The sequence below is a fragment of the Perca flavescens genome, chromosome 8 (assembly GCF_004354835.1).
Source record: "Perca flavescens isolate YP-PL-M2 chromosome 8, PFLA_1.0, whole genome shotgun sequence".
NCBI classification, from domain to species: domain Eukaryota; kingdom Metazoa; phylum Chordata; class Actinopteri; order Perciformes; family Percidae; genus Perca; species Perca flavescens.
Genome location: NC_041338.1, coordinates 16,291,663 through 16,317,466, shown reverse-complemented (window position 1 = coordinate 16,317,466; position 25,804 = coordinate 16,291,663). Strand labels below are relative to the sequence as shown.

General features: G+C 38.7%; 2 protein-coding genes across 8 annotated transcripts; both read right to left on the bottom strand.

Moving 5' to 3' along the window:
- Positions 1–2,148: 2,148 nt before the first annotated feature.
- On the bottom strand, positions 2,149–12,144 carry rhcgb (Rh family, C glycoprotein b). Of its 4 annotated transcripts, none has more exons than XM_028585526.1 (11): positions 11,827–12,144; positions 7,057–7,246; positions 5,831–5,981; positions 5,405–5,552; positions 5,119–5,285; positions 4,737–4,874; positions 4,417–4,553; positions 4,144–4,268; positions 3,899–3,972; positions 3,464–3,531; positions 2,149–2,804 (listed from the first exon to the last, which is right to left on the bottom strand). In XM_028585526.1, the coding sequence occupies exons 1-11, from the start codon at positions 12,044–12,046 to the stop codon at positions 2,771–2,773; spliced, it is 1,452 nt and encodes a 483-aa protein (XP_028441327.1). In that variant the 5' UTR covers positions 12,047–12,144; the 3' UTR covers positions 2,149–2,770. The 4 variants fall into 4 exon arrangements, with proteins under 4 accessions (XP_028441327.1, XP_028441328.1, XP_028441330.1 ...); XM_028585527.1 differs by lacking the exon at positions 11,827–12,144 and adding an exon at positions 9,212–9,400; XM_028585529.1 differs by lacking the exon at positions 11,827–12,144 and adding an exon at positions 9,218–9,400.
- Positions 12,145–21,493: 9,349 nt separating this feature from the next.
- Positions 21,494–24,309, bottom strand: gdpgp1 (GDP-D-glucose phosphorylase 1). Of its 4 annotated transcripts, none has more exons than XM_028585900.1 (2): positions 24,219–24,309; positions 21,494–22,770 (listed from the first exon to the last, which is right to left on the bottom strand). In XM_028585900.1, the coding sequence occupies exon 2, from the start codon at positions 22,760–22,762 to the stop codon at positions 21,674–21,676; it is 1,089 nt and encodes a 362-aa protein (XP_028441701.1). In that variant the 5' UTR covers positions 22,763–22,770; positions 24,219–24,309; the 3' UTR covers positions 21,494–21,673. The 4 variants fall into 4 exon arrangements, with proteins under 4 accessions (XP_028441701.1, XP_028441700.1, XP_028441702.1 ...); XM_028585899.1 differs by lacking the exon at positions 24,219–24,309 and adding an exon at positions 23,760–24,186; XM_028585901.1 differs by lacking the exon at positions 24,219–24,309 and adding an exon at positions 23,813–24,186.
- Between the last annotated feature and the right edge of the window lie 1,495 nt (positions 24,310–25,804).

Here is a 25,804-nt window from a genome sequence, read left to right as displayed (position 1 = left end):
TGCTCCGTATATTTAACATTGTATAGAAGATTACAAAATAATCTCAGCCTACAAACAACATTACTTGCATGCAGAGAAATCATGCTTTTCCTGGTATGTTCTTTATCATTAATGAGCGTCTCCACGGCCCCCTGTATGGGAGTATGTTTTGTGAACCTCCCATTCTAAGCTCTTGTCCTGCACCCTCTTTCCCACCGTCTCCTCCCCCCCGACCTGTCAATCAAAGATCATGATTGAGCCCGGATGGCAGGCCGTCAGTCATCAGCACTGAAAGTGAGGCCTCGTTCTCCGTCTGTCCCTCCCCCTTTTCATGCCCCCTTGCCTCCTCAAGTTTTTCCATCTCACCTTCTCTGTGGCCTCTCGGTCCCTCCCCTGCTCCCCTGCTCCCCTGCACACTTTGTGTTTCCCCCCTGTGGAAGTCACATCTGTGGCCAGTGTCTGTCCAAAGGAGGGTAAACTTCTTCAAACTTGGCTGTCATGATGCCATGAGGCTTAGCTCCCTCAACCTCAGAGGGGAAGGCCTGGTATCATTTATAAATAAGTCTGATTTAGTTTTAACAGGCCCTCGCATTTGCCCTGTACGTGGCTGATGAATGAACATGAGTAAAGTTGTGGCAGGAACTAGGGGTAGGATGAGAAGAGGCCGAGTTTGTGTGCCTGTGTGTGTATGTATTTGGGGAGTATCGGGGGCAATAGGGGAGCCTTTCTTCCCAGCAGGGCTGCATCTCGTTTAATTGGAGCACTTGTGGCACCATTTCCTCCTTTACTCAAACACGTTACTGATGACAAAAGAAAACAGCACTAAGCCTGCCTTTGTTAGCGAGGAGGCTGGACGAGGTGATGGATTCCTCGCTGCTACTCATGTGTGGGAATCATCCGCACTCCCACCATGAGCTGCTGCCTGCCTTCGATCATTGTAACACTGCAGCCAGGTGGGTGGACAGACAGAGCACATGGAAATTACAGCTGTCATCAGGAAATTTAAAAAAGGGCTGTTAATCAGATACAGAAATAAACTGCACAGTAAAATGACATTCAGTATTTCAGTATAGACATCATGGTCAATTTATTGACTTTTAAAAAAATCATAAATCTACTCCACATTTCTACCCAGCAATGTGCAAAAAATGGCACCAATATTCAGAGTATAAATCCAAAGGAATGAGCTCTATCAATCAAATGATAGACTCCTCCAGCATGTGTGTAGCCCTGTCAGTGATCGTGCCCTTTTTCTACCCTTTGACCTAAGGTCATGATGATGAGGCTGGTCTCTAGTTTGTTTTTGGTCACCAGAGTGTCCCGAGAGAGCAATAAGGGTGTGATCTTTACCCTGTGTCTAACTCCACTAGAGAGGGGACGCTGAAGGGCCCTTAATTGAGGGAAACAACTGATTTCCTCCTCTTTAAATTGGTAAATTTGGATCTATTGAATCCATTATTTCCTACAAAATAGACTTTTTAAAGTGGCTAAAAGTTATTCAATTACTAAAATGAATTTATGAATTATACTTACTTTATGCAATTATGATGCTGTATTAATTCTTTATTCATTTTCAAAATTACATTACCAATAAAAAAAACGTGTTACTTTTCAAAACAGCATAACAAATATTCTACTGTGTATGTTTAAATGTACAAACAGCAGGTTTTGACAAAATCATTAATTTTCAGATCGATAACGTGGATAAAAATATCCACTTACTTTCTTTTTAGCATTTATAAGCATTTAATAAATGGTTTATAATACACTGTACTGTAGGCTAGTTGTGAGCATATCATTTTGTATTAATGTATTTCTCAGCAACTACTCCTGTGGGCACCCATAGGTAGATGCTGGTGTAAAAACACATAATAAATGACAATATTATAAAAAAAAAAAACTTTTTCCAGAGCTAACATCTACATTATAGTGTCTTATAAGCCATTTATTAAGTGCTTATATAGTGCTTATAAATGCTAAAATGTCAGCTTCCAGTGTTAAATAGTTTTTTCAAAATTAATATCACAGCTTTTATTTTTAAAATCCATAATCAGTAACATGATCCATACCTCTCAATGTAAATCGTGTTCATGAAGACATTCTGTTTTGAATGCATCTAATTGTAATATATGGAAACTCAACTAAACATAACAAATGAAGCTGACAGCATAAAGTTGCCAAAAAGTCTGTGTATTCTCTTTAATAAATGTTACTGTTCACTGCGGTCTTTTATGTCACACAGACAGAAGAAAAATAAAAATTTGATATTAGGAAAAGTGCCACTCAGGTGGATTTGAAGAAAAACGTAATACAAAATATGATTCAAATATTTCTCTTACAACCACTTAAAGTAACATTGGTTATGTTCTCATGGACATGTTTAAGTTGGTTTTAGTCTGAGCCTTTACATCTGGTTTTATGTGACACAAGAGCGAAATTCTGCAGTTTAAGTGAGTAAATCTACCTCTCAATGTTAAAATGAGGCAAATCATTCCACAAATCACAAAGAATGCCACTCATCTAATAGAATATTTAATACATTAGATTTAATATTAATTGATTTCAACTAAAATATATATACCTTATAAAACAAAAACAATCTTATTCCACTGGCAGATTTTTTCACTTCAAACAAACAAAAACCTGTTAGACATATATTCACTGACAAAAAACTGGTTTTAATTGGATTGAAGGGGAATAATTGATAATATTTCTGTCAAGCAGGAGAATAAAAAAGGAACAAAGGGGCAGTGCGACAGAGACAGAGATCCATCCGGTTCAAGGCCTAGCGTCAGGTCTGTTCCATGGTGAAATGTGACTCCGCTCTGAAAGAAAAGAGCAACATTTAATGTGTAAAAAACAAGGAAACCTCAGAAAAGTTCTAGCTCACAGCGTGTGGTGCCAAGATTTTGATAAATGTATTTTCTTCTATGGCCTGAGATTTGGCCTGAAGATAAACCTGTACACTCTTTTCACTCTACTGGGTAGATTACACCGACTCATTATAATCGTATAATTTTAATTTCCTCCGTACACATGACTTCAAGGTCACTTTGAAGAGCTGCAGAGCTGTGCTGTGAACCCCCCCCCACAACAAACCGTACAGGTGAGCTTCACTGCACAGCACACAGAGCACAGGGTCCACGTCAGCATTACATAATCTAGTGCACACTGAATGACAGGGACAGACTCTCAAAAACATTCTTAAGGGCATTCTGAGATTTCATGGGGCATTTTTGTCTCCCCTTTGTACGATACCGATCCAGATTTTGTGTTCACACTGTATTCAACAGTATGAATAGGCAGTTTTCCTAACAAAGGGTCAGAATTACAAAGCGTCACGTGTAGTCTCCGCAAATGTGGATCTGCTGCCACCAAGAGGATACTGAATGCAACACAGTCTACAACAACAAGCACTTCCTCAGATTAGCATAACTCCATGACCAGAACACTGTTGTCAGATGAACTAAAAAAGGACACTTACACATCTTTGTTCTGCATGTGGTTGTTGTACTGAAGGACTGGTGTGACGACCTCTTCATCCTCAGGAAGCTGTGAACAACAAGATGACTCAGGGGGAGAATAATAGTTGGCCACTAAAACTACCGGTAAATGTATGATGCTATGTTCACTTGGATGTCATCAAATGGAATTTATGAACCCTTTCTCTGTAAACAGTGGTGGCAGAATGACAGTAGCCCATTCAATAATGTACACAATGAGTGGAAAAACATGGTATGGGACACAAAACAGTCAAATGTTTCTGATCAAGAATAGCAAAAATTCATTGATTTATTCATTCTATATTTATAACTTACAACTTCTGTAGATGAATTGAATGAACTACTGAATGCATTGTGGTTTGATATTGACATTCAAACTGTAAAAAACTCTTTATGGTTGTAAAGAATACTCTTACCTCCCAGTAGGGCTCATCATCAAAACAATTGTCATCTGCGGGATCTCCCCAGATAGGTAATCTTAAAATAAAACCTGAAAATAATACAAACAAGTAATTATCCCAACACACACACACAATCCGTCATCCGCTGCCTGCAAACACATCCATCTTGTTCAAACACAGTAATGTCACAGTTATTTGCATACTGTATATTTTCGGTTATATGGTCAAACTGAAGGGTGGTTGAATAGCTTATTCCTTACCGACAAGGACACCTCCGCCCACACCAAAGCAGAGAGCCACACTGAGGCCTGCAGCCTGTAACCCACCCTGCTGTGTGGGTACCACGTCTTTGTATTTACCCACAAAGTCAAAGGTGTTAATCAGCCTTTAACACAGAAAAAGAGAGGAACTCACAACAATGTTTTTCTTTCAGAACAAAGACCCAAAGTATTCTTTTACTGGGTTTTTAAGCTTCTATCCATTTATTTCAAAAAGTTACCATGACCTCTCTATTTGTAAGCAGGGCCACTCACCCTTCCTCGCCATAAACGGACTTTGATGCAGATGCAGCAGTAATGGCTCCCACAATGCCACCTATTAGTCCTGGCATGGCATGCAGGTTATGGATTCCACATGTGTCCTGGATCTTCAAATGCTTCTCCATGAAAGGCTGAAAGAGACATATCCGTTAGTATTAGTTATGCTTACTTAAAAATCTTAACTCATCTTCGTATTTTCATTTATATTGGAGCATTTCTGTAGCTAACTGCCTGGATTGATGACCACTTTCAAAAACTAAACTGAGGCCTATCTCATAATAGTTCTAACACAATAAACCAGATAAATACCATACCGTGAGGTAGATATATCCCAGTGTGGAGATTATACCGCAGCAGAATCCTACGATCAGAGCACCATAGGGCGTCAGCATGAACTCTGCTGCAGTCCCCACTGCAACACCTCCAGCAAGAGTGGAGTTCTGGATGTGAACCTGGAAAATATGTGCATCTGTTAGTCACAGAAGACATGGTGTTATCAGTTTGATCTCTTTACTGAATGAGTTCACTGCATCAGTTGAAACTGATGCATCCAATCACTTGTTCAGTTGTTCAGGGGCCGCAAAAGTCAACAAGGTGATCTATTTCAGCACAAGTACTGTCAGCTTGACAAATACATATATTAGCTTAACTTTATGAGTCTTCGTGACTAAAAAAAAAAACAGTGCTGGTCATTACCATGTCTAGTTTTCCATGCTTGTTGAAGAGACTCGAGATGGCCATACAAGTGAGCACAGTTGAGGCCAAAGACAGGTAGGTGTTGATGACTGCTCTGTGCTGCCCGTCCCCATGGTTTGCAATGGCTGAGTTGAAGCTGGGCCAAAACATCCACAGGAAGAGGGTGCCTATACACAGAAAGCAGGCTGGATAAAAAAACGTACCAAACGATCCAAAGTACCTCTAGAACAATGGGAAGTATTGTGAAAGTAAATACAATTCAGTATGTAATTAAAATCATGCCCACCAATCATAGCAAAGACATCTGAGTGGTAGACGGAGCCCTGCAGACGACTGCTCTGGTTCAGGTTTGGCCGATAGAGCATCCACGAGATGCAAAGACCATAATAAGCTCCAAATGTGTGGATCGACATGGAGCCCCCAGCATCTTTGGCCTACAGGAAAGACGATATTAGCAGCAGATACAGTAATTAACAGCTATAAGAATGCTATGATGTGTTCTACTATGGACCCATATGTGTTTCACAGGATTTGGACATATGCTCAGTTTCAGCATCAGAGGGCAACTGAACCATAAATACACAGATCTGAGAACGACATCCAACCTACAGTTGGTGTGTTTGGTGAGTTGTAAAAACATCAGCTACTGTACACAATGGGATGTTCAGCTGAATGATATAAAAAAATAAAATAAATGATTGTTTCAACTTACATGTATGAGACTAATGATAATATATTCATCCACAGCAAACAATGTGACGCCAAACAGAGTCAGAACCAGCAGCTGGACAGCACTGACTTTACCAAGCACCGCCCCGTAGGCTATTAAGCAGCTCGCCACACAGAAGTCTGCATTGATCATGCTAGGGAAGGAAACAACGTCAAAATGTAGTGGACAAACAAGGAAATATGACATAATTTGTAATCTGTACTGGACAAAAGGGATGCACCTTTTCAACAACAACAGTAAACCAAATAAAGAATACAACCATTCAAGAACAACTAGGTCATTTTGAGCACTTATTTAGTTATCCTACTCTTTCACTGTCTTTCTCTCTTACAGGAATACAGCCATCAAATACACTCACCGGCCACTTTATTAGGCACCCCTTGCTAGTACCATTAGAAGATAGGTACATCATCTGTATTTCCAATCTTCTATATTCCAAGTTTGGAGAACCTGTGCCAATTGCAGCCTCAGATTCCTTTTGCTGACATGTGCAGCCATTCTCGTCTAATCTCAGCCATCAACAAGGCATTTCTTTTTTTCGGACCATCTCTGTAAACCCTAGAGATGGTTGTGCATGAAAATCCCAGCAGATCAGCAGTTTCTGAAATGCTCAAACCAGCCCGCACCAACAACCGCGCCAAGTTCAAAGTCACTTTTCTTCCCCATTCTGATGCTTGGTTTGAACGTCAGCAGATCACCTTGACCATGTCTACATGCCTAAATGCATTGTGTTGCTGCCACATGATTGTCTGATTAGATGTCTGTGTTAACGAGACGTTGAACAAGTGTACCTCATAAAGTGGCCGGTGAGCATAAATTGAAACAGAGCAACTTATGGTGGCACTTCAGCAGTATCATCGGTTTCTGTTTACCTCCAAGCTATTGAGTCCACAAACACTATCGTGCCTAGACATATCATTATGGGATCCTGTCAGTCAGACTGGTTTGTCCACCTCACAGTGTATCCCTCCCTGTGTTTTGTTCTATGAAAACAATGCAAATGGAATCTGCATTTCTGAGTAATTAAACAAAAGAGCCAGAGCTGAATAACATCACAATCTTTGAGATGGTCACAGTTGTGGCCTTTTATGCACTGTATTATCATTGAGCCACAAGTTACTGTTGTTAGTTGTAAACATTCATCACAATTAAATAGAATAAGAAGAAGGGATGCTTTTGACTCATTGAGAATAAAACCAAACAATTACTTTTCAACTCCAATTCTGATTTTTCCCTCTGCATCCATGGAGTGGAACCAGCCTTGCATTAGCAGTGCCCATTGGATGCCGAAGGCTGCGATGAGGAAGTTAAAACCCACCGCGCCGAAGCTGTAGCGCTTAAGAAATGTCATCAGGAAGCCAAATCCAATAAAGATCATTACATGGACATCCTGGAAACCTAGGTCAAAGACAGAAGAAGGGAGAGATGAGGATGATCGGATGATAGGAATTGGCACAATGAATAGAAATGAGGAGGAAAGGGTTGCACATACAGAACAAATTGGAGTCAATGCATTATTAAAATAAAGAAATGAAACAAGGATTCTGCTAAATAAGTTGTCAAGGTTAGTGATATTTTATATATACGTCCTCCATTTGACGATCAATATTGCCATATATTCTCGGCTTATTGCAGGTATAGTATATCTCTGTGCTCTCTGGAATATGTTTTCCAAAAGGAAAGACACATTATATAATGCCAAAAAATAAACATAAAAATATATCATTTCATATATCATTAAATCATAATTACATCCAATGCTGTCATCAGGACATTGTTATTTCAGGAATATGTATTATTTAGCCAATCATTTTAATGTAAATGATTAGTTCCTACTTATTAATGAAATTATATATGAACCATTTTTGTGCTTTTTGGTCAATTTATATACATTTATATACCTATTTGTCATTATAATGTGACAGCGTTTGTACAGTGAGTCCCACACTGACACATGGACTAAAATCTAGGCACAAACCTGTGCCAAATTTCTTCATGAAAAGAAACAAAGCCTGGTCCCTTGCTAGAGGCTCTGGAAGTAATTCCGATTGGATTGCTTTTAGACAACTCAGAAACAGATGCACATCTACGCCGCCGAGGAAAGCCCAATCTGAGTACTTCTGGACTTAGTCTCTAGTTCATATTCAAACCCTGCATATCTTTGTAAGGCTGTACAATTGAATAAAAATAACAACTTCTCCTCTATTCCTACTCAGATCAAGGTCGAGGACTGTCTAGTGTCTGACTATGAAGAGATTCATTTAGCCTTCAATAAACATTTTGTAGCTGCCGGTCACCTTTTTGAGAATGGGGGATTAGATCGCCTTCCAACTGATGACAACGTATTCACTATTGATCGCAGGCATACATTTACCCTTGATACTGTATGTTCAAGTGTAGTTAAAAATTCTTTCCTTACCATCGATCACAGGAAATGTACTTGAGAGGACAATTTAGACCCCTGTTTTCTTAGGCTCCCAGCCCATATTATCACAGAGCAAATAACTTTTCAATCCTTCAATTTCCTCAGGTATAGCCTATAGTTCCCACCAGTAGAAAATGGCTCATGTTGTATCCCTAATTAGGTTAGGGAGGTGATAAAAACAATCTCAACAACTATAGACCACTATCCAAACTGCCATGTCTGTCAAAGATCCTGGAATATAGTGACTAATCAATTTAAGGTGTTTCTGCCAAGAGCCTCCATTTTGAGCCAATTTTAGTCCAGCTTTAAAGCAGGGCACAGTAGGCTGCTGTTACTTTGGTCGTAAATGACATTGTATCAGCCTTAGACAGTGTTGGGCAAGTTAGGCTACTTCCAAAATGTAATACGTTCTGTCATTTGTGAGTAATTAGCTATAATATAGCTGTAATATATATATTACTGTCTCTGAATTGTAATGCTTTACTTACACTACTTTTGCGTTACTTTGAGTTACGTTCACCAAAATAATAGGCTATGACTTGGAAGGTAGCCTGTGAATTTTCACCACCGGATCAACATCTTTGTCCACTTTAATAGCCTACATCATAATTTATTTATTCATATTTTGTATTATTAATCTGAATCTGCAAAGTAAGCTAAAAAATAAATAGTGAAGTAAAACGTACAATAGACCTACTTGACTCAGAATTGTAGAAGTATAAAGTAGGCTAGGAGAAAAAATAAAAATCGGCCTACTCAGTTAAAAGTATCTAGCCTACATTAGTGTAGGCTATTAAAGTAGCCTACGGTATAGAATTTCCACCGCTGATTTAGCCTATGTAATGCTAATATTTACGTGTAGCAAGCCAGACAATAATTCCTGAATATCTGTCAGTTGCTCGGACACACGGCTGTCCGTCCGCGCTGATGTAGCCTACCGTTACCTGTCGGGAGATGTTGTCCGTCCCATCTCTGGCTCTGACCACGGCAACAGGGACAGGCAGCACCTCGTTTCAACGCAGCGTAAAATTCCATGTAGGCCTACGTATTACCATCTCGCAAATGTAGAAGATGTCTGCAGTCATCTCAACCATCGCATTCCAGCAACAGGAAACGTTACACTTATACTCGCGGACTTTCTTTTCTGTGCCGAAATGTGTTGGTGAATTCTTAAAAAAAAAAAAAATTAATTTCGGGTTAAATGCATTGTAACTCGCGTTTCTGAGATTGTAACGGGTATAATATTACCGAAATTGTAATAGTAATGCGTTACTCCCAACTCTGGCCTTAGATTAAAAAATAAGCATTGTGCCACACTATTTGTTGCTCTTTTCTAAGCTTTTGACACAGTAGATAATTGCCTGCTCTTACAAAGGTTACATAATATTGGCTTTGATATTAATGCTTGTTATTGCTTTAAGAACTATGTCTATCAGAGAGACAACAATCTGTTAAATTGGGAAGCTACAATTCAGAATTTCTGACAGTAACAAAAGTTGTTCCACAGGGCTTAAATTAGGTCCAGTTATTTTCACCATCTATTTCAATAATATAATTTAATTTTTGTTAAACTGTCATGCCCATCTGTAAGATGATGAGTGCTGTATTATGTTGCTGATTATGTTCATCTTGCAATTAAAAACTTACAGTGTTCCTTTGTTATTGATTAATTAAATTGCTAAATTAGATTGCTTTTTTCCAGAGCCAGAGCTATAGATTTTACTAACTTTAATATATCCACTATGAATGGACTCACAATTGAGAGAGTCACAGAATATAAATATCTTGGCATCTGGATTGATAAAAAGCTCTTTCACATTTCACATTAATAATCTTGTGTGCCGACTAAGGCAAAACGTTGGCTATTTCTACAGAAATAAAAGTATCTTCCCCATGTTTTGTAGAAAAAGAGTCGTTGAAGCAGTTTTCATGTCAGTCTTGGACTACGGTGATGTGAGTTATAGACATGCATCCTCTTCAACTTTTAAATCTTTGGACTCAGCCTATCGCTCTGCCTTGAAATTCATAACCGGTCATGTCTTTGGTACACACCGTTGTATTTTATATGAAAGTTTTGGGTTTCTTTTCTCCAATAGAGACTATAATCTATCTATAAGGCCTTTGTTGAAAAACTGCCATCTTACCTTTCAGAACTTCTCTGTTACTCAGAGGGACATTTCAGACTCACTCTACTGACTGGCTTTTGCTTCATGTTCCACAAGCTCAGTCTAAACTTGGAAAAACTGCTTTTAACTTTAGTGCCCCTGACTCCTGGAACAAATTACAGCACTTAACTCACTTGTGCCTTTAGGACAATTTAGAAATCTGGTTTTAAACCTGCAAACTTCTACTTGCTTTACATAATCGTACTTTCTTTTGTATCTGTATCATCCTAAATTATTTATGAAATCGTTGTCTTGTTATCTTTCTTATGATGGTGTATTCTTTTCTGTGTGTTTTGTTGTCGTCTTTATAATTACTCAATGACTCAAATGAGGGTTGGCCCTCAATGATTTTTCAAGTTTAAATAAAGGTTGAATGAATAAAGACTTAATGCACAACTAAAATACTAGAAGGAAAAGAAACAAAATAAAACGAAATAAGTAGAATGCCTCAGAAACAGGGGGCTTTTCTTTGTGAGACAGTTCATATGACACACCTCAGGATACAATGGGTTTCCACTGTACAATGAAATATTATAGTTTCTATAGATACATTTACAGCCCAAACCCTGGGTCACATCAGACTGGATGACACACCTCAGGATACAATGGTTGTCCACTCTACTATGAAACATTGTAGTTCCTACAGAAACATTTACAGCCCAAACCCTGGGTCACATCAGATTGGATGTTTATTTGTTTTTTTACAGCCTAACAAACAACAAATATTTTGAGCATTTTTCAGGATCCTAAAATCAACACTAGCAGTAGCATAGTGTTGGAAAAGAAGGCCCCTTGACTTTAGAATGATACTTAGTGCCCTGACAACAAACTGTGTCAGGATGTTCATTTATCATCTGACATCCAACACCATTTCTGAGATGGCTTCTTGTTAGCCTGACACTGACACCGTAGAATACAACCACACACATACAATAAACTCAAACGTACAGCCCAATATATATATATATATATATATATATATATATATATATATATATATATATATAATTTAATGATAATAAAGTACAAAGAGGTAAGTGTTGACTTGTCAGCTACAGTTAAACTGAAAAGAAACCCTGAGCAGAGTCAAGCCCCCAGGGGAAATGTGCACCTGAGGGTGTCAAAGCCTTGTCAGCAACATAGGAATAATATTAAAGGCCGATAGAAGTACAGAAAAATATAAATAAAATGATAAAACAAAAAGGTAAATGTGCAGAAATGTGCATGCATAAAGAGTTAGTTTATAGTACAAAGGCAGGTGTGTAAAGATTTAAGGGTTACTAGATTATCAAATTAGGAAATAAAAGAGATGATTGAGATATTACACATTTGAAAAAGAGATTATATTAGAGAAGGAAGAAATAAAAACACAAAATTGGGTCACTTACTTGGATATCTGAAGTAGAAGTCATTGTCAATGTCCGATAGATTTTTAGCTTTTTTGTATTCTGACCAGTGTGAATCTGATTCTTCATTGTAACGAACAAAAATCCCAAACAATATGATCATGGCAGTTTGCCACACAAAGCACACTGCTGGAAAACTGATATGAACATTAGTATTCTTTGGATAGTCGCACAATTGCCTGAAGCTTTGAATACAGCCCATTGTTTTGGTTAGTTTTAATCTTTTGTATATTTTTTGTTTCTTTTTAAAGTAATAAGACGCGCAACTGAAATATTCATGTGAGCCGTCCTCTGTAAAAGTACCCTGAGCATCTTAAGCAAATGTGAAGAGGAGAAAAGATGGGTGTTTGCTTTAATATGAGGACACGCCCACAGTCACTCCCTCTACTATGGCACTTGATATGCACTAGACACTGTTTAGGTGACGAATCATAACCCTCATCGTGTTCTGTCTACCCATCAACCATGCAACTTTTGTCCTCTGGGTTTAATTGTTTACAAAGCATGCAGTATAAATTATCAGCCAATTATGTATTTTGCCATCTTTGTTTCTCATTACCACTACTTTTTACATGTCATCACATTTACATTTTGAAATTCATGGTCAATAAACCATAAAATTATACTTAATTTTTGAGTAAACGCAAAAATTATGAATTATTTTGACTAATGTTGATGGATTATCACAGACTGGTATATCAAAGTTTAGTCAGGATACTGTTTTGAAACCATTTCAAATGTCTTAATAGCAGCACATAATGACACCTGAAGTTGGAACGTTGCATAAAACGTAAATAAAAACAGAATACAATGATTTGCAAATCCTTTTCAACCTATATTCAATTGCATACACTACAAAGATAAGATATTTAATGTTCAAACTGATAAACTTATTTTTTTTGCAATATATACATTTTTTTTTAATTTAAGGTCTGAAACACGTTCCAAAAAAGCTGGGACAGGGGCATGTTTACCACTGTGTTACATCACCTTTTCTTTTAACAACACTCAATAAGCATTTTGGAACTGAGGATGCTAATTGTTGAAGCTTTGTAGGTGGAATTCTTTCCCATTTTTGCTTGATGTACGACTTCAGTTGCTTAACAGTCCGGGGTCTCCGTTGTTGTATTTTGCGCATCATACTGGCCACACATTCTCAATAGGAGATAAGTCTGGACAGGCAGGCCAGTCTAGTATCCGCACTCTTTTACTAGGAAGCCACGCTGTTGTAACACGTGCAGAATGCAGCTTGGTATTGTCTTGCTGAAAAAAGCAGAGAGGTCCCTGAAAAAGATGTTGCTTGGATGGCAGCCTATGTATGTACCTTTTAGCATTAATGGTACCTTCACAGATGTGCAAGTTACCCATGCCATTGACACTACCACACCCCCATGGCGAGATGGCTTTGCGCTGATAACAATCTGGATGGTCCTTTTCCTATTTGGCCCGGAGGACATGACGTTCATGATTTCCAAAAAACTTTGAAATGTGGACTCGTCAGAGCACAGCACACTCTTCTAGCCATCCCTAGTCTTGTTGACCATTTCATGAATCTTAAGATACAGCATTATTGTTGTCCTTTTTGAAACAAAAAGCATATAAAAGATTAAAACTAACCAAAACAATGGGGGTGTATTCAAAGCTTCGTGCAATTGTGTGACTATCCAAAGAATACTAATGTTCATATCAGTTTTCCAGCAGTGTGCTTTGTGTTGCAAACTGCCATGATCATCTTGTGTGGGATTTTTATTCGTTACAACGCAGAATCAGATTTACACTGGTCAGAGCACAAAAAAGCTTACAATCTGTCGGACATGTTCAACAAAACATTGTTTCCTGTCAGCAACTGATACTGAAGAAAGTATAACCTTTAGCTCGTAAATTCCCACCTTTCGTTGCCTTTGCAGCTAGTCAGAGTTTTCAAGACTTTCTCTTAAAGCAACACTAGAGAACTTTTCCCATGAAATAATAAGGCAGCAATGGGAGCCTTAAACGTTCTTGAGATTCTTTAACAAGGTCATGATTTTCCACTTGGCTGCTCTGCAATCATCAAGCAGTAAAACTGCAACAGTAGCTTTTTAAAAATGGCCCAGTAATGTTCAAAACAGATCTCTCCCATTATGTCTCATGGTTACTTATTCCTATTTACACTTGATAGACATTTCAACTTCCTGGATTTGATGGGAAAAGATAACATTCTGCGAAAAACATCAATTTAGTTAATCTTTAACTCAAGCTAAATGTCTCTACATGTGTAGCCAACCCGTTCCGTTTGACCCTCTGCTGTTTCCGGCTAACTGTACTTGTGGTATTTAAATTGGTCAGGCTGGAGTTACAAGAGTCATCCTAAACAGATGGAGCATGTCAGAAACTGAAAAATGTCTATAGGTGTGCCTTTGGGTAAATGAACTCTCCCTTCCAAAATACTAGTTCACCGTAAACTGTAAAAACATTTCCATTTACCAGGCTAAGAGCGCTGGACGATCGATGTTTAAAATCTCAGTTTTACGGTTTCTGGTCCAAAGAGAACTTAGCTTTCCGAGAACCAATACAATGATTTCTCCCGAGGTGAAAAACCACCATGGGGTCATTGTCACAATAAACCTAGACATAATCTTTGTAATTATATTCTTGCAAATATTCTTTTTTCTCATCTCAGATGTTACTCATTTATCCAAGTTAAGAGGAGGCAGATGGAAGAGTGCCAGTGAGGTCTATATGTGAGCTGTGGCTAATGTATGATTTGCATTGCTACACAACTTCAACATATGGATAAAATACTGCTTTGTGCTGCTCCTGTACCGTTTACACACAGGCTATATTATATTACTGCTGTGTAACCTTCCTTGTGGTACAAACAATGGTGGGCACACAACCACAGACTCTTCTTAATTTGGCATGTCAGAACCTCAAGCTACTGTTTTAGGTTGTGACACGTTCTTTTCCCTCTTGTCGCTTTAAACTTGTAAAATGTTAGTTCACCCAAAACATTTTCTTACTTACCCCAACACAATGGATTTTTTTTCCAACAGAAAACAATCTCCTGTTCACAATCTTTTAAGGGGGATTGGTAGAATATATATACATTGAGAATTATAATACTCTCTGTAGTGCCAATTAATGTTTATTATATAGATATAACATGTTTGAAAAGCAGAAAGAGTTCCTTCATACTTGGACAGCTGCCTTAGCAGTTTATTAAAACAGATATTTTTTTTTACATTAGTAGTTGTTGCCAAAAATGGACTTCAATTTGATCTGGACTGTCTCAGCAAGACATACCATACAAGACACAGTCTATGCTCTCCTCTAGGATTGGTTCACAGGAGTTTGAGCATCACCATGGTACAACGGTTAGAATGTAGGGACAACTGATGTTTCCGTTTAAGCCATTTATTTTTACTTTGCACACATTTTAGGACAAAGGCAGAGGGTGAGGCTTGACAATTATGGTTTTCTATAAATGATAAACACAAAAACACAAATAATACAGTTAACCAATAAATAACAAACGTAACAATTAAGTACCTAACAAACAACACATTAGTACCCTTACTTGAGGGGGTGAGGGGGAGGCCTACCACTGCTGAAATTGTAGAGTACTACATAACAGAATAACAGATAAACATCCATTTGACAATAACATAAGAAATTAAACAATTCTAAATTAGGTTATAAGGATACTTGTATCTCCTAAAAAACTACATCAAACAAATCATGTGCTCTGCACACTTACACAATATTATTTCTGTAGCCTCAAGGCAAACAGGCAGGACGACAATAATAGCATTTACCAATATACTGGTTAAGCATGTAATCACATCCAATTTACAAATAACCATTAAAGTAACACAACACATAAAGAAAGCAGTAAACTCACTTTATCACGCACAACCATAGGTTTTTGTCACAGAATCATGGGGACAGAGGGCCCTAACATGGTGCTTCATGTTGCTGCCAGCCCTAACGGGTGGGACTTCTAGAGTAGGCCATGATTAGGAGTGAGTGAAGTCAGGTGAAAATGAATGGATCCGTGCCATGAAAGTGGGCGGAGGGTCACTGAATAGTATGGCTCTATTCTACAATTTTGGAGGGAGGTGAACAATATATTTCTGTTTATCATGACTGTGAACTTTCCACTTGACCCTAAGATGATATTGCTGCACCTGTATCCAGCTAATCTAAATCTGAAACCCCAAGAATATACTGTAGATTTTGCTATACTACAGGCAAAAAGGACTATAGCTCTCATCTGGAATAAAATGGAGGCAACTACAATTGCTGCTTGGATCAAGGATCAAGGAAATAATTGGGGGCGTAAGAGAAAATATGGATGCAATTTAACCAATTTATTTAAAAAAGGAGACATAGGGGAGCTTTTAGAGAGGGAAAAAAGAAAGTGGTGAACCCTAGAGGGGGAAAGGACTGAGGTATATCTGGGAGGATGATAGCAAAGGTGCAATTCTTATTTATTTTTGTATTTATTCATATCATAACTTTGCTAGAGGTACCATTGTTCTGTACATACTGTCATACTTTGCTTTTTAACTCTTAGTACAACAGATGTTGAGAGAAATTTTGTTGTGGGCTAATGTAATACTTGTGAGTGCAATGAACCATATTTCTGATATAGAATCTATAAAAATTGTTACATTTGATCAGAGGTTAACTGAAGGGTTAAGTTTGAGATGCATCTAAATGACTTATAAAAGGTTGTAATCCAGGCAACAGATATAGCGATTACATAGTTTTGACAATTTGTTGGACCCACCGGTAACACTTTACTTGAAGGTATCAACATAATTGTGACATGACACTGTCAGAACTATGACATGTCACTGTCATAAACATGTCATAAACGTTTTAAACAAGTCATAAACATTTATGACTTCTGTCATTAAGTGTCATTCGGATTTGGCATCACAAGTTGACATTGTTTGGGTTGTCTTGATTATGACAACTTGACATTAATCAAAGTGACATTACCAGAAGTTGTCTTGGTCATGACAAATTGACATTAACCAGGATGACATTACCAGAAGATGTCTTTGTCATGACAACTTGACATAATGTCATCCTGTTTAATGTCAAGTTGTCTTAATAAGGACACTCCAAATAAATGTAATGTCAAGTTGTCATGACAAAGACATTCCAAACAAATTTAATGTCAACTTGTCGTGACCAAGACAACTTCTGGTAATGTCACATTGATTAATATCAAGTTGTCATTATCAAGACAACCCAAACAATGTCAACGTGTCATGACAAAAACCGAATGACACTTAATGACAGAAGTCATACATGTTTATGACTTGTTTATAATGTTTATGACACGTTCATGACAGTGTCATGTCACAATTATGTCGATACCTTCAAGTAAAGTGTTACCAAACCACCTACCTAACACAAACATGCTTTGCATTGTCATTTTTGTACAAGTGAAGCTTGTCTCTATAGCAAAGGCTTCTACAGTGCATACAATGTTCCTTTTCTTATTACTAGTCAGAAGGTGGGGACGTTCTCATCTCCTCTGTACAGGGCTGATCCTGTGAAGCATTGACTGTAAATAATGTGTATCCATGCTGGGCCACATTAGAAAGATGCACGTCAGGTTTTACTCAGTCAACCATCCGGATGCAGGGTGAAGTTTCCATTTTTTTAATTCACTAAAGCCTAGTTGTTTCTGCACTGTTTTTTACTCTGACATTTAAGCCTTTTCTTTTGTTTGCTCAAAAAATTGACAAAACATGACATTTGCGTAAAATAGAAAAGTATTTAGTATTAACAACTGGAATAATTAAACTGGAGTAATTCAACCTGTATGGTTCACCAAAAATATTAAAATACACTCTCCCTTAAGTATTTACCATAGACTGTAAAGTATTTACATTATAAATGGAAGTTGTTGAAGGCCTTGCTGTAAATGTGTTGTAACTTCAACTCAACAGATTCTGTTTTGGACGTAACTATGTGATTCGGCAGATTGAGATACTAAGCCGGATATAATCATGCAAACCTCTGCGTTTCATAGAAAGTTAGATGAAAGGATTGAGATCAACAGTATGAAGGGTAAGAAGAAAAAAAAACGAGGCATGAAATTACTTGTGCTCTAGATACAATCCCAACACATATTTTCAAAGAGGTCATTGCCACTGTGGGTGCCGCCAATGTTTCTATTATAAATAGCTCAGCGGAAACCTTCCGTCAAGTTATAAACATGCCGTCTTATACAACTGCTTTACCTGACCCTGTTGACCCCTATCTCTAAATTGTCATTTTAAATAATAATAATGATAATAGAAACTTAGACACATTTCAATCAGGCTTCTATTTTAAACAGTACAGAGACAGCTCTCCTTCAAGTGCCTAATGACCTTTTGAATGCTGATGCAGGGCTCTGTTCTAGTTTAGTTCTTCTTGATATCAATGCAGCCTTTGATACAATTGATCATTACATTTTAAACTGTCTAAGGGGTTGGGTTTAAATCTCAGTCCTGCTTTTAACTGCTTCAAATCTTATTTGTCTAACAACCTTCTCAGTACTGCTAAGCAGCTCCTCATTCTCCTTGACTCATATCACTTGGGAATGGGGAGTGCCATAAGGTTCTATTCTGGATCCAGTCCTCTTTCTCACTTTACTTCACTGGGTCACATAATGCAAAAACAATGTGTCCTATCACTGTTATGTAGATGGCACTCAGCTGTATATTCATTATTCCTTATGACCCAAATAGTCTAATTTCCCTGCATAATTGGCTAAACCAAATCAAAAAGTGGATGCATCAAAATTACCTACAGCTCTAATACCAAAACAGAGGTTTTATTGATCGGTCCACACTGTGCAACTCAAATGCTCAAACCCCAGCTGGGTTCTTTAGCTCCCTATACCAAACACTCTTCCAGAAACTTAGCAGGAGAAAAGTACACTTCTTTGACTTGTATGCACATCATGTCTTTTTTTAAATATTAGTTTTTCTAAAATTATACTTAAAAACAATCCTAATATATCGCCTTACACACAGTATCGAAATATATTTCAATATATTGAATCGTGACCCATGTATCGTGATATGTATCGTATCGCCAGATTCTTGCCAATACACAGCCCTACCAGTCACTTTTGTTGAAGAAGTCGCACACACTGTCTGCGGGACTTCTTCAACAAGCGAGGCAGTACAAAATAACTGCAAAAGAAAATGTCTTGCTGAATCATTATCTCACCTATAAAAAAAAAAAAAACATAGACCAAAGCACTGGTTGTGCGCTCAACAATGTGGAACCTCATTAAAATGAGTGAGCAGTATGCTCATTGATCTTACCGCTCGGCTTAGCACTGCTACCTTGGTGATGCAATTCTGGCAGATGATGTGCTCTTAGGGGATGATGTGTAGCATTAATCCCCCTTGATCTGAGCACCCCTCTCAGGCTTATTAAAGCAGCTATCTTGTATTTTCTTAAGAATAAAAAAGGAAAAGACCTGGATTAAATTTTTGCCACAAAGTGTTAAACAAATAAAACATTTTTTAATCTTTATTTAGTAAAGTTTCACTGAGAGCGTTAGCACAGATTGACACCTGGAAGCTGCCCAGCTGATCCCTGAGCAGCTCCACTCAGACAGTTGGGGATAAGGGCCTTGCTCAAGGGTGACTCGCTGGTGGTAATGAGGGAAGGGCGGGTGTAACGTCCTCTCTCAGATTTACCCTGCAGGTCCGGTGACGATCATCCACGACCTTCCAATCACAGGTCCACTTCTCTAACCTTTGGGCCACCACTCAATAGACATACTGTAGAGTTAGTTAAGAAATGTGTGGACTACACATCCCAACAGGAACTACCAGTGAATTCCCGTAATATGCATCCAGTGATTGAGTTAATGTACTTAGTGTAAACACCCCTGGTTTATAGGCCTTTTTCACTCATCAAAGAAGGAAAAGCGCAGGTGTTAGTACTAATCTCAGCAAGTCATGTGTGAGTCAACATGCACAATACCAGGATCATGAAACAGCTAAATGGAAATCAGCAGTCTATTAAGTATTAGCAGTGTTAATTTTATTATTAACACCTGTGCCTTTCCTACTGTAAAATGTCAAAATGTTTCCCTTGAGAGATCTAATGTAATGCAGCTCTAATGCACTTCTAGAACGTCTTGCTTGACACAACCATAGTACACCAACCCACACAGGAGTTTTCAATTATTGTAGCTGATTAAACCTCTACTGAGGGCCGTGTGCTTGATTGACTGAGCTGCTGTGTCGCATGACTTGGGGGGGGATTTTGTTAGCAAAAAGTAACACACATGCAATGGACTAAGAATTCTGACAAATATTTAGGTGGAGATTTAAAAAACAGAAGTGCACAAATTGGAAGTGAACTTGGACACTAGAACAAATACCTTGATTTTTTTTTTTCTTTTCACACCAAGGAGACACACTATTGTCAGCATCATCAGTGATTTACAGTTTACACAACAACTGTTGAATGATCACACTCTTGTGATGGTTTCCCTTATGTAATAAGAGAACAACCTAAAGGGAACATGACTCTTTTGTTGAATGTTCACACTCCTGTGACGGTTTGACCTATGCAATAAGAGAACAACCTAAATGCAACACGACTCTTGTTGAATGATCAGACTTTTTTGACGGTTTCACCTATGCAATAGGAGAACAACCCATAGGCAACATGACTCTTTGATTGAATGATCACATTATTGTGACGGTTTCACCTATGCAATAAGAGAACAACCTAAAGGCAACACGACTCTTTCGTTGAATGATCCCACTCTTGTGACGGTTTCACCTATGCAACAAGAGAACAACCTGAAAGCAACCAGCCTGGTCGCACAGAATTCCGTGAAATAATCACAATTGTTAACAGCGCATTACATGGTGGCGGCACGGAATGTGTGAAAAATCTGTGTGGCCACCACGGAAAACAATGCCAATGTAAAGTCAATGAGAAGATGACGTAGCATTAAGAGCGACTACGCTCAACACATGGTCTTGGGTTTATTATGCATTGCAAACGCCAAAGTATGCGTTCTCAAACGACACTATGCTAGGTAAACTTTGCTAAATGCCTGGCTAAAGACTATTATTCGCACGCTATACGGTAATAAATGGTCTGAAGCAAGAGGAATTGTTAGCCTACTTTGTGCACTGACTGGGGCGGCACCATCGTTACTTTCTTGAGCAATTAAATCTATCTCTTGTTCTGTCTGTTTTGTGATATACATGCCTAAAAAGTGCCTAATATTTCTATACTGAAATAATATTGGCATTATAATTATTAGATTTTTTTGGTGCCCCCTCAGCACTTGGTGCCCTACGCACAGCGCGTGATAGGAGCATAGGGTGGGAGCGGCGGCGCTGGGTGTGTTCCACTTCACTCCTGCCCCGCCCACTTCCTCTCTCTGCTCTCCAAGTGGCATGTTGAAACATTAATGAAACGCAGCTTTAAGACTCAACTCCAAGTCAACAGGGTCATCCTGTAAAACAGGGAAAGCACAGGTTTAACGACGCCAGCAAGCCAGCATGAAAAACCAAATCCCTTAAGGCGCATCACCGGAACGCAGCCATTAATTATGTTATTGATCACACCTGCTTTGACAAGCCCAATGGTGTTGAATGACTTGCTTCATATACACAACTTATTATGGTTATGGCATTTTATTTGAAATTTGAATACAGTACATCCATTAAATATATATTCTAAAATATATAAGAAGGTATTGTGCACATCCAATGTTATATTAAACGGATTCTGAAGCTTCTAACCTAGTTCATTTGAACTCCAGCACAGGATGTAAAAAGGCTTTAATGTCCATACATTATACATCCATCAAATGACGAGTAAGCTGCTGTTCCAATGTTTGAAACTCTGCATCAGGCAGAAGATACCTCTGGATGACATCCATTACATCTTTCTCAGTTGTGAGCTCATAGTCCTCCTTATTCTTAAATGGTAAATGTCCAGCCAGCTCACAGAGAGCAACATTGAAGGCAGATTCCTCCTTGGCACCGAAGCATGATGTTCTGGGCCATACAGCAATACGAACACCTTTTCTTGAACAGTGATCCTTTTGGTTCTGTGTGCGATCACAGGGTGGACATCCTCTAGTCAAGAACAGGTTGTGAGCAATATTAGCGTCCACAAGAAAGTCTGTGACTTGACAGATGGCTCCGGCAACTTTCTCCACCCACTCTGATTCTGTGTAAAACAAAAAGCCTGCAGGAAAGTCCAACAAGCGATAAAACCCCTTTTCAGGAACCAGAGGCTTCACTGGCATAGATTCTATCTTGAGCTCATGATCCAGGTAATACCCATGTAGGTGTAAATGATTGACGGACGCAAATGCTCCAAGACTATTGAACCCCACACGGAAGCCAGGATCGGAGCTCAGGAGCACAGATTCAATACCAACCTGAATGGTGAAGCATGTCAGGACCTGTGGCAAACAGCGTAAAGGATCTGGAACAAAGAGACAATGTCCGAACTCCAAAGGGCTGACATTGACCAGCACGACCATCCTGCAGGGTTCATGCAACTGTCCCTTTTCTTTGCCTCCCTCAACATCCTTTATCATCTCAAAAATGATTTCTTCTGGATTGATTTTGTTAAAATTAAACTGCTTGGCATTGAACTCCTGCTGAACGCTAAGTATCTCCTGTGGCTTTCTTCTCTCTATTCCTCTTTGAATATTAAGCTGGGCCACGTAGCCATGCGGGCCCGACAGGATACGCGTTTGTAAATCACCCAGATGGTAGCGGAAGAGTCCCCTGTTCATTCTGTCTGTCCAGCCGGCATGGATGGTCGTGTCAAACTTTGCTGGTAGTGATCCAATCCCAAGTCTGTTTCCACTGCTCCGATGCACATCTCTGACAAAGTCCCGGGTGCTATACACAAACTGGAGCAGCATGGTTGGATCTGCAGTTGAACAGTGAGGCAGAAAGGCATGAGATTCGACAATAGGGTTCACTATAGTAGGTCTTTTAGGTGTCATTCTGCTGAATCATTAGACAGAAAGGTCACATGAGTAGTCTGGATATGGCTGCAAATAACGATTACTGACTTAATGTTCAGTCCACCCATGATTATAAATCAATTAATTATGTAGTCAGTAAAACTTCCCAAAGCTCTGGCTGGACATAGACTGTGTTTCAATATATTTTATGTAAAGTAACTAGTAACTATAGCTGTAAAACTAATGTGGTGGAAGAAAAAGTATAACATTCCTCCCTGCATTGTAGAGTAGTACAAGTTGGGCCTATAAAGCAGCATACAGTATAAATACTTAAGCACCGATAACGTTACGTCAAATTACTTAGGTACAGTATCCTACAGTAGATGTAGCTAGTTACTGACATAGTTGTGACAGAAACTAATAGCGTAAGTCAACTGTAACGTTACATAATACAAAACAAGCAAGTAGTCTAAGCTGCAGCTTGTTTCGTTGTTCGTTTGCCCATAACACAAGCATGAGTTACGAATGTAACGTTACTCACCTTGTTTTTATTTTGACAGCATAAAGTCAGCGTCTTGAAACAAAGATGTCAACACAGATTTAACGCCTTTTAAAAGGAACAACTAAATTATTAACATTCGCATAATTTTTTTTTTTTTTTAATCCGTTTTCTCCATGGGTGTATTAGCACCATCAGAGATAAAGGATCTCTGGCACCATGAATGAATTACGAGAACGATTAGCACCGGTTTGCTAGCTAGTTTCCTCAGTTGCACGTGTTCTCCTTCGTCGGTGTTTATTGGTGTCTTCTTCCTCTGTGTATTTTAACGGCGGTTTGCATCCATTGTGTTTCACTACCGCCAACTACTGGTGTCACATTTCACCTACAGTTGCCAGCTTACTCAGATTCTGTTCAACAACCCAGCTACCGATAAAAAAACTAATCAGATACCTCCTGCCTTGTTCACCTCCTCCACATTCCAGTATGTTTCCTAATCCATTTACCCTCAGTCCTGCTCTTCTCATTCCCTCCATCATTGTCCTTCTCTCTAACATATACTGTATTTCCTATATTTAATTAAAACATATTGCACAGTTTCTTGTTTTTGACATCTATTAGGCCTACACAACCCTGTTGGATGTTTCCCCATGATGAAAGGCGTAGGCTACTATTTAAAGGGGCGCTATGCAGTTTTGGCCATTTATTCACTGTTTTTTCTCGCAGGTTTCTCTATAGCGCTCCCCCTACAGCTTCGGAATAAATATTTGGCAGCTCCTATGTTTGCTTGTGTCTGAGTCCTGGCTCGGTCAGTCTGTCTCTTTCTCTGTTCCCCCGACAATGCTTTCCTAGCTTTCTGTTCCTTTTTTGCCCGCTCAGCCATGACGATAGTGTCAAAAACTGCATCACTACCTTGTTAGCCAGTTCCTGAATGGGCGTATGTGTGCAGTGCCGTAGCAAGGGTGGTTTTTCCGCTCACAGGCGTTAGCAAGCCCCCAGGAAGAGCGCCATGTCTTAAAGCCACCATGGGCTTAGCGGATAAGGGTGGAACTGCACCCCATGGCCAAGAAATACTTTTCACATAGGCTTTGCATTGCAAAAGAAACTTCTATATTTCAGTGGATAATTTTTTCTGGGGTACATCAACTTACCAGCCTGAACACTTAAAGGGTCCTTGTTTAAAACGTCATGTTTTTAACATTTTTAACATTTACTTGTCTCCGAATCCAGAGTTATTAAACTAGGCATGATGAACGTGCATAATGGACATGAGCAATTGGCACTGCGCATGCTCTTATGACTGTTCTCCCAAGGTCCTGTATCCAGTTCTCTTAATAGGCCTACATCCATGGGCCCTAGGGGGAAGCAAGACAACCTCCACTCAACTCGAAAAAAGTCATATAACCATTCCAATGACTCCGAAGCTGTTCAGTTAAGGTAAATTAAGCTAAAAAAAACCCTGCATAGTTCCCCTTTAAATAAGTATGCCCAATTCTCAGTCTGGTAATAATGATTGAATGAATAATAATTCCTATGTCCTCCTCCTCTCCTTACATTACCAACACTATTTGGATGTTATATAAATGTCTTCCCTTTTGTTGCCTTTTTACTTACTTCCACACAATGCTCTTTCCTATGGAATGTCGTTTTATTCAATATTAAATAAATGAATAAATAAATGAATAAATACATGAATAAATACATGAATAAATAAATATGCATATGCAGCGATAACGTTGACTTCTTGGAAGTTCTGAATGTGAGGGGTTGCCCCGCCCCCTGATTTGCATATAAGAACTGGAAATAGAGAGGGAAATCAATAAATGTGGCATTAGGAAATAAAATTCAACGGAAATAAATAAATGTGGATTTATGAAATAAAAGTACCACGAAATAAGTAAAAGTAAAACTTTTAATATATTTATTTAACTAATTCATTCATTTGTATATGAATATTTACATTTATTTAATTACACTTTTTGTTGGCTGAGCCTCTTCATGTCCCCTCAAATGTATCCAGTAATTTGCCCTCAGTTGACGTTGACAGAGCTCTAATGGCATTTCTCCTGCCTCAACTTGCAAGGCGCACACTGGTGATGTTCAAACTGCCCCCAGAAACATTCTCAAAGCCCGAGCCTAAATCCTATCCAGGCTCGCAAGCACAGATTCGGCAGCTGACCATCCAGCTATCCATTCAGCTAACAGTCTATTTAATTCCAGTCTCTTACATGGGTTGTAATAATTTACAATTACAAACTTTCTTTTCTACAAACTTTTCTGTCTACATGTAGTAGAGTACAATATTTGCCTTTAAGCATAAAATGAAAAAAAAATACTCAAGTAAATGTGTGCATGTGTAAATTATCCACCACTGTTGCTGATCATTTGTTTTAGGAGTAAGTGTTCACATATAACCCAACCAACCCCCCATGAACAGGCACACATAGCTAGAATATCTAAACGGTAAAGCCATGGTAAATCCCCCTGTAACTGGAATA